Source organism: Accipiter gentilis, chromosome 30 (genome assembly GCF_929443795.1).
Source record: "Accipiter gentilis chromosome 30, bAccGen1.1, whole genome shotgun sequence".
NCBI lineage: Eukaryota > Metazoa > Chordata > Aves > Accipitriformes > Accipitridae > Astur > Astur gentilis.
This window is the reverse complement of record NC_064909.1, coordinates 5,467,819-5,477,500: the sequence shown is the minus strand read 5'-3', so window position 1 is coordinate 5,477,500 and position 9,682 is coordinate 5,467,819. Positions and strand designations below refer to the sequence as shown.

At 37.6% G+C, this 9,682-nt stretch overlaps 1 protein-coding gene across 1 annotated transcript in view; it reads left to right on the top strand.

Annotated features, from left to right (window-relative positions):
* The window catches only part of CAMKMT (calmodulin-lysine N-methyltransferase), a 225,372-nt gene extending 223,098 nt beyond the window's left edge, over positions 1-2,274 (top strand). Inside the window, exon 11 of the mRNA XM_049833977.1 lies at positions 1,678-2,274. Coding sequence (XP_049689934.1) covers positions 1,678-1,755 — 78 coding nt within the window. The 3' untranslated portion in view covers positions 1,756-2,274. The remainder of the gene's footprint in view (positions 1-1,677) is intronic.
* The last annotated feature ends 7,408 nt before the right edge of the window (positions 2,275-9,682 follow it).

Genomic DNA, 9,682 nt, shown 5'->3' with positions numbered 1-9,682 from the left:
GGTTCAAATTACTAGGGGGGCACCTTGTTTCTGTCACCTCCCTCGATAAAATGTCCTTAGCTGCATTTATTCTTATCCTTCTTGATTTTTTCTGTATGCAGAATTCTTTGTATTACTGCCCTTGCGTGGGGTCCACTGACCCAAATCCAGCCAAGCTGTAGGGGCGTACATATAAATGGGAGTATTTACCTTTTCTGTGCTCCAGATTCTTCAGCTGGGCTGCCTCTTTACATTCAGAGTTCATAATTAGGCTCTGGTTTTCCACTCCAACAAGTGGAGTCCAACAAATAAATAAGAGGAGGAAAATACAGTTGGGCATGTACCATCCCACTTTTCCAAACTCTCTGAACTTTACTTTTGATGGATATGTGGCTCATTGAAATTGGATAGTTGATAAAACTTTAACGTTCAAATAAAATGTAGTCTTTCTTCATGCAGACATTGCCAGGATGGCACGAAACCGATGGGTAATCCTGTGTGAACAAAGTGAACCACCTGTGGTAAAGTTAGAGATCTTGGGAAGCAGATTGTCGTTACTTTAGTAATTATACACAAACACTTCTTAGTAAAGTGGATTAGAATTTAAAGAATAGGTCAGCTTTATGTTCCACTATGAAAAAGGAAAAGTGTGTTAATTGTTCATAGACAGTAGCTTCCACAGAGGCACTTAACAGTTGAAGAATATGATATGGAAAATACCTTTGTTTAAATAACACGAGCAATGTTGTGAGACAGACCAACTAAAATCCTTAACGCAGGGCAAGGAAAATAAAGGAAAAACAATATGGGATAAGAAGAGTTCTGTCTTTAAATGTAGTATTTCAGGTGGCAGGGTCATTTGTGTCAGGCATGGCTAAAGGCACTTTTTTTTTTACATTTCTTCCTTGGGCTTGTTATTAAAAATATGCTAATATTTTTCTGTGGGGTGATTACAAAATGTAATATGTATAAGTAGTTTCCACACACTTCAGTTTAATTTCTATATGTATTTTAAATTGCATTTAACCAGAATACCTAAGAAAATAAACATATTTTTTTTTTTTAGAAATAGATTCTTTCAGTGTAGATCAGAAGAGCACACGTAACATTATCCCTAGTAATTGGGATCGTACCACTCTAATTATCAGGTTGTAATTCTCTCTTACAATAAGAATTTTTAAAATTTAACAGAATTAATAAATAAGCCCATCAAGAACTGCAGTACAGCCTTGGAAGTAGCTTGCAACTATGTAAACCTTCAGGTAAGGTTATGGTATTTCAGAGGTCTGAAACAGTTGAGCTTAAACACCAAAAACACAGCAACAGTTAGGCTGATTAGGGGTAAACTTTTAGCCTTTGTTCTGAAGTTCCTTGCTTAGTGGGTTTAATTCAGGCCTTAAATCTCACTTGAATATAATTTATTTAATACAGCAATTTGGGACCTCACTCCTTTTATAATGTTCAACTATTTATTGCGCGAATTAGTTTGTCTACAAACTCTAACCAACTCCTGATAATATTTGACATACTCTTCCATACCTGTGATAGTATTTGACCTTAAGATTTCTTTTTGTAATTATTAAATGTTTAATCTTTAGTAGTATCATTGGCACTAGGGAATATAGTTAAGCAAGAACTGTCAGTATTTTAAAAATGCTTTCATACAGTTTGCTCACTTTATCCATTTTTTATTTGCAGTTGAAAAATGAAGAAAAAGATACATATGAGGAAAACCTCCATTACCCTTTTCTTCTCATTTTAAACAAACACAGATAGAAGATGACACTTTTGTTTGTTTTAAGGTGGACTACAGAAAATTAATCCATGTATGTGGATGGCCAGGGAGTGAGGAGGGTTCAGTTCCCCCTGTTTTGTTCCTGAGTCATCATTAGAAAAATATTTCTAATCTAAATGCTGAGGAAGATACCATGACTTGTTTCACAGTGGGTAAACTTTGAGACATCTTTTTTGTATCATTTTAGAACTTATTTTGCCAATTATATTCCAGCCTAAAACTGATCAGACTTCACATGTATGCATTAACGAAGGTGTAAAGCTGGCTCCCTTCTCTTTTGTGCCTTTAAACTCGCATGTACTTTGTTAATCTCTTTTTAAATGTTATTTTTGGGGTGTATTTGAAAATATCTGTATAATATACTTTGTGGGCTTATATAACTGGTTGTAAAGTAGTAAATGCATTCACATTTAATTTGTAAGGAAATAGTTGTCTTAAGATCTTTTAAAAGTGTAACTATTGAATGCTTGGGTTTTTCTGCCTTTTTTTTTTTTTTTTTTTTTTTTAAATTCCACTGTTGATTTTTCTGTCCATGATTGAAATGTCCTTATTTGCTTCAGTGTTGAAGGCTTTTTTTATATATGTGTGTATGTATGTTTTTTTCCAGCAGGACTTTTCCTCCTGTAGATGTATAAGGAATTATGCATCAGACAAAAGCCTCATAAACTGACCATTTGTCCTTTGGACACAATAGCCTGCCCAGCCCCTCTGCTCCTCCTCTCCAATTATGTGTGATTAGTCTCAGTGTGTTGTGTCAAGAAGGGGGAGTGTGCTGAGTGCTTATTATCTGTTTAGGTACAAGAAGAGCACATTTAGGTTCTGACTATGAATGGAAAGTGAGCCTTTATCAGGACTAAAATCTAAATGCTACTATCCTAGAAATCGCTTTTTAAAAAATACATCCTTTTCTGATAAATTCCGAGAAACACTTAACAGCTAAAGGATTTTGTACTGTAATCAAACTATCTCCCTTGAATTAGTTTACACCGTGATATATTGTGGCCCAAGTATTTGATAAACATTTCATGTGACTTTTCTTTTACTGGGAGAGACAAAAATCCTACAAAGAAACAGGAGCAATTTCTTATTTTCTTAACAGTTTAATAGACCATTTTAATGACTTCTCAGAAAAACAACCTGGATCATTAAAGAATCCTCTATAGTCTCTTAAACCACAACACTTTTTTAAATTATAAAAAAAAGAAAGAGAGGCAGAGACCATGACTAAGAGAGGGAGGTACTAGATGCAATGAAGTATAGAGGATCATGCTGAAATACATTAATTAAAAGAACTGCAGTTTGGCAATAAGCATTCTTCCACATTTAACAAATTGGCCAGCATATAAACCACAAGCTCATGAAAGTCGCTTTCTCTTTGCTCTTCTTCTCAAACAAATTTCTTCACTACCGGTTTGCATGTCCTTGTATTCAATACTTTTTATGCTCCATTAGAGCACCTAGATGGATCTCAGAAGGCATAGGTCAAGTCGCAGTTAGATCATACATTTCTTTCTCACAAAAACTTGAATTGCAATGCCAAGTGATGGGCTAACATCACAATAACAGCAATTTATTCCTCTTTTGATAAAAAGCAGCCTATTCTCAGTGTTAGATAAAGACCAGGGGCAATGCAAACCAACCATTTATCCTAGAACTGAGTAGTGTGTCTCCCCTATAGCCAGTATGAGTTTCATATTCAAACTCTTGTTGGAAGATACATGTCTAGTAAGAAATCAAAAACATTTAGGAGTAATTTAAAATTGCTGTGAAGGTGACTTTAGTTTAATTAGTTTTGTTTTGTTAGTCCCACAGAGCAGTACCTTTGTTTTCTCTAAAAACATGTACAAGGAAACCTTTATAATCAACAAAGGAGTGTGAAAAATAGTGAAATATTAAAATTTGTGAACCTTTTATTTTTGAGAGGGCTTGAATGTCTGCTGTACAATAATCTTAATAAAGATTGTTAGTTGCCAAAAATAGAACCAGTGTCACTGAAAATTGTGGTTTTAGCTCTAAGAAGAAAACAGTTTTACTCAAATTAGTAGCTGATAATTGCTTTTTACTTCTTTAGTGTCTGTCGTTTGAGTTGAAGGCTTTGCACAGGTGCTGCCATCCCTAAAGTGTGTAATTGATGGCTTGTTTACCAAAGATGCATTTAGGCTTCATCCTGCAAACTCACATTGGAGCTCCGCAGGCAGTAAAGTTACTGCTCATCTACATAAGTGTTTGCAGGTTTTGTCCATGTAGATATTTTTAGAGGTATACAAGCAAGCTCTCTTCTTGATTTTTTTTTTTTTTTAAATGGGTATTGAAAAGTCACAGATGTAGTATTTACTGTATATGAGGCACTAAAAATGTTCTTTTTTAGAGACATCTCTCAGAGTCCCTCATGTTAGTAGGGACTTGATGAATTGTTTCTGAGCTCTTAAATTTTAATAAAAATACATTGTTTATTAATACATCAGATACCTTTGCTAAGAAAAAGTTAAGCAATTTATCGAATCATGCTTATAAAATGTAACAGAGCCTTTCACATGATGTGCTTTAACTAGTCTCTGATACTTGGCATATTTTTAATGTGTTCTGTAACAGAATATTGAGCTTAATTACTTTGTGTTTGCAAAGCACTTCGAAGATGAATGACACCGTGCAAGAGCTATGCCGTCTTCACTGAGAATGGAAATGTTAGGCTGACGCAAGTTTTCCTTCACATATGTTGGTAGTTTTTAGAGCAACATTGTGTCTTCCTGCTTTCTCAGAAAAACAGCAGAAAGAAATGATCCTCTTGTGGACATCCATTCCCCTGGGCACAGCACTAATGCAGGTGGTGCCACTGGCAGTGAGTTGTGATCTTCAGAATATAAAAGACCAAGAAAAAAATGTCGTTTCCTGCTGTGAGATCTGGCAAAGGCTTTCTTAAAAATTACAAACTAGTTCTATCTGATAGCAATCTGGAACAATGGGACAAATCTTTCCATTTGGGAAATAAGTTTGATTTGAAATGAAAAATGTCTTAAGAATGTGAGTTGAGGCAGGAGAACTTACTACCCCAGGTACCAGTCCAGCTGCAAAATCCTTATTAGACAAGTCATTCACATTTTGCCTGTGGCTTAATGGCTACATGTTTGCGTGAGGAGGGAAACAGGATTAAAATTGTTTCCCCCATGAAAAGCATCCTTACATCTTAAGCCTGGCTGCATACGGTTTATCAAGTGTTATATCTCCATTACAACTCTCCTTCGCTGTTCCCTGAACAAAAGGGGATGCAGTGGGTGGAGCTTTTGATCCACCTCTTGATATGGCAGGTGGCACAGCTGATATGGCAGGGGGAAGAGGGGAAAGGCAGCAACACATTGCAAGTCAAACAGAGCGGCATTTTATTACCATCTTTCCCCCACCCTCCCTAATGCAAGAGAGGAATAACCAGGTCCCTGTCTTTTCACAGAGCAAATTATAAATGCATAGTTTAGCCTGGATTTCATTATGCATGGTTTTCTTCTTCTTTAAATCAGGGAATCAACAGTGAGGTCAAACTGTGAATTCCTTTAACTCTTGTGAAATGTTTTGAGATGCTGGTAGAAGGTGCTAGGACAGCATGTACTGGCCATTATATCTAAAACATTTTCTGTGCAGTGTGGTCATCCCATGTTGTTCCCTCAGAAAGAGACAATTTTGTTGCTTTCTAGCTTTTTATTCACTTTTTAGATTCTCCTGAGTCTGACTGAGACCATTTGTCATGCCTTCGCTGTCACAAATCAGTAGCCTAACATTGGTTGTAAGCATACCAGCATCTTTTGAAATATGGTTTTAAAAGCTGATTTTCAATATTATTCTCATCTGCACTGCCAGAGCACTTCCTTAAATGAGTGTACCGTGATGCAAAACCCTGTAAAGCTAAAAGAAAGCCAATACGTGATAGTGGATTTGCAGCTGAATGTTTAAGTAAAGGGGGGGACCCCCGCAAATCATGCCTGTTCCTCCACAAGGGAACCTGAGGCACGGACAGTATGGCTGTCTCATTTGCCTTGAGGCATTTAGAAAGCAGCCAGTGTACTCTAGAACTGACCCCAGATTTTGTGAGACCAAGTGCAGCATCCCTCTGCAAGATCCGTCTCCCTTTCTGACCTGTGGACTCAGTTCAATCAGCTGAATGTAACAAACCTAACTTTTCTTTCCCATTTTTAAAGGGTTTAGCTTATTAAGGCTCCTTGCTTAGTCAGCAGCTGGCTTACTGCCAAAAAGCCCAGCATATTGTTGTGGCTGGGTAAAAGCTGGATATTTTCCATGTCTGTGCAACAGCGGCATTGGATCTTCATTGTCTCCATGTGTGTAAACTGTGTGGCAAGTAGAGGGAAGATGCACAGAGCAGTAGTCCAGATGGCATTCCACAGCCTGAGAAGAAACATCTTGACCCTCGAATCTGGGTTAAACTCAACAGATGCCAAGCCCCCAGAAACAAAGAGCTGTTGTGGCTGACGACAGCAAAGGAGCGATAGGCCTTCAGTAACAGAAAGTATCTTATTTTGGATGCATTTCCCTGCAGATAACCAACACACTGTCACTCGTAGAAGATTGCTTATTAAAAACAAGCAAAAAAATAATGGTACTCTGCCCTAGGCACTGTTCCCCTTCAGTCGTAAAATGTTGCCCCTGGGTGATGGGTTATGCTAGCAGAAAAGGATTTGAACATTCAGCCTGTGTTGTGCCCTGCCAGAGCCTGCATGCTAAAAGGCCTGTTATTTTTTCCTGACTCTGACTTCAATTAACGTACTTTTAAAATTATTAAACATATCATGCTGTGACTTCTAAAATGTCAACAAGCTTCTAAACTTGGGAGACAGGAATGTAATAAAATAGGTAATAGGAGATTCAATAGTTAATAGAGGCCCTGAAGTGTGAGTGTATACAGTAGCTGTATATTGGAAACTGTGCGAATGAAGATGGCTTAGTATTGCAAACTGAGGAAGAAAATTGTTTTTAATTAGCACCTTCATAAGAACTGCTGATTAATACTGTTTGGTTTGGTGAAAAGCTTTCAGCTGAGTAATTTGTACAGCCATTACAACAGTTTTGTTAGACCAGGACTCCTGTTGTTAAACACAAACAGCAGATGATAATGGTGGAAGATGAGTTTGTCATGTAACAATTTACCTTATTGAAAAAAGCTTTATATAAAACCCAATACAGTAGGTACCAGCAGAAATCACATATTTTAAATCCTTTCAAGATTGCAGTGTGCAATGGTAGTGTGTTTTTTCATGGACTAGAAACAGATTTTATATCATTTATAAAATTATATATACAATTTAAAGGTGTTGTAGCATGGACAAACCACTTTACTAGTAATGCTTTACATCAGGACAGTAAAGTGCTGGTATATTCAAACACTTCCTAAGTATACAAAGTAGGTCTAAAAATTGAAAGGTAATTAAGTAATATTGTTCACATGCAAATGTCTGTTTGTGCATTATGTACTGAAATTACATCTGGTGTTTGTGCAACGTCTAGCATTTATACCTAAAGCTTTAAGGAGATTTCTCCCAGGTTAACTACTGTTCATTGCTTTTGCTTACTGTTCTTTTCAATTGACAACAAAAAATTAAAACCCATTATCCATGTCTCTATAATACAGGAGCATATGTATTTTAGTGGTCCAGATAGGAAATTTAGTGTGGTCTGTAGAAACAGAGGGATTTTATTAAACATGGTAACAATGAAGGAATATCTGCACTAAATTATGACGCTAACCAAGGATGGTAAGATCTGTAAATTATTGGAGTGCTATAATAGAACATGAGAGTTTTCCTTTAGACAGGCCTTCGGGGTAATAACAAGGGTTGAGACTCACGACAGTGCCAAATAAGCTTTAGACAGCATAATAGTCTGCAAAGAAAAGCCACAGAGCACTAATGTAAAAGAAGAGCTGTCCACCACATGCAGTAAAAATCACCAAAGGTCATTTTATGGTAGCAATTGTGACATAAAATTGGTGGTCATGCTACATGTCTAATACTCAGCACAGCTTTATAAATGATGGGCCCCTAGCGATGGCTGTCATTAAGTGCTTTCATCATAATAAACTTTAAACTGTTGGCTTTATGAATCGCCAGCCAGCTTCAGCTGTTCGTTGGATGGAGCTTGCAGTGCCTTAAGTGTGACAAGGCCTATTAGGAACTGCAACCATGTTTCAAGCGTACTTGGCTTTCCCACTCCTGGGGTGATTGCTGCCTATTAAATGGCATCTGGGAAGATTTTCCTCCAGCAATCTCTGATCAAGAGCTTTTTTGGGCTTTGACCTGCATTTCCTTCAAGACTTTCTCTGAGGAGTTTTATAAGAGCAAAACTCCAGAGGATTTATAGCCACTTCTGATTAATACCTTTTCAGTTTTTCTAGCAACTCTCCCACTGCTACATGGAGAAAAGCTTTCATTGTTCCTAAGGTGCTTATTTGTGACCTTTTCTCTGCTTTCTGATTCCCTCTAACATGTTCTCAGTGAAATCCTTGGTGTGCAACCAAGACAGTTGCTGAAGTTGCTGCAGCTTTGTGTGGAGTGGCTTTGATAGTTAAAAACTAAAATTAATTTAGAAGGGATTCCTCCCATTTTTATTTCAACAGTTGTCTCGCAGCTCACGAGTAACAATTAAATGCCAACAGTACCTATTCGCTATCCTAAATAGTGTGCATGCTATCTAAGGTAGAGAAACTGCTAATTCCTTTGGACTCCAGCTGAGGGGAATGTAGCTACATAATTACAACAGAATTTTCTTCCTCAAACCCTGCCTCTCAAATCCCTGCGCGAAGAAACAGCTTCTGCAGTCCATTCATGGACGGGAAAGTGAGCTCTGCTGTAGCAGGGCCACATGCTTCCTTCCAGCAGCTTCCTCTCTTTGTAAGGAAATTGCTCCTGTCCCGAGTTCGTTTGCCGTCCCTCGCTGTGTCAAGATGGCATAGGCAGAGGAGCAAAACCCAAAGTGTTTACAGCTTTAAAAAGGTCACGCCAGCACCCAAAACTCACAGCCATCTCACTGGTGCAGCGGGTCTCGGTGGGAGACCCCTCGGTGTGCAGGCTGCCGGGAGCTGAACCCGCGCACAGCTTGGTGCAGGCTCAGAGTGCAGCCCCCAGGGTGACACATTCCTGAAGCCCAAAGCACACCAGGGATAACTATACTGCTGAAATATAAAGTTGCATATAAAGATTTCATGAACTAGATTATATTTTCATCACCCTTATGCATATGAAGTCTTTTAATTTCTATAAATCTTACAGTGAGTTAGAATTAAATTGTATTAGTGTGAATAATAAATGTTTAGGGATCACTCATCTAAGACCTTGTAGTATTTAATTTACAAGGACTATACATTTTTCAAATCTCTTAACAAGGAACTTTAAGCACTTCTTGAGGTTTTAAAAAAAAAAAAAGGATCTGGAAAGCAAAAATGCTCTATTTTTCCCCGGATCCTGAATGAGTGACTCAGGAGGTATTGTAATTGCAAAAGCTTTCTGTGTGCAAGAACCTGGCTAATACTCTTATTAGCATCTTTTTTAATCCAGGTAACATAATAGTCAAAGTGTCAGATGAATGTCTCAGAAGTGGACCATTAAAAAAATAAATTGCGAAACCTTTGAGAGATTAGCATTTGAATCCAGCCAGAAACTCCTTGAGATTCTCGGGTGTGGATCAGAGCCCTTAAAGCATAAGTTGCTATCACAAACCACATCAGCCTCCAAGTTACTCCAAATGAGAAGACAGTAGCCACGGTTATTAGACTTAGCTCTAGACTTGTTTCCTCTGGGAAGCAAATATACAAAATGAGATTTTCATTGTGAAAAGAGGTTTCATTTTCTGAAACCTTTCATTTCTAAAGAAGTTTGAAACACAAACAATAAATAAAGTACACTAAAACAG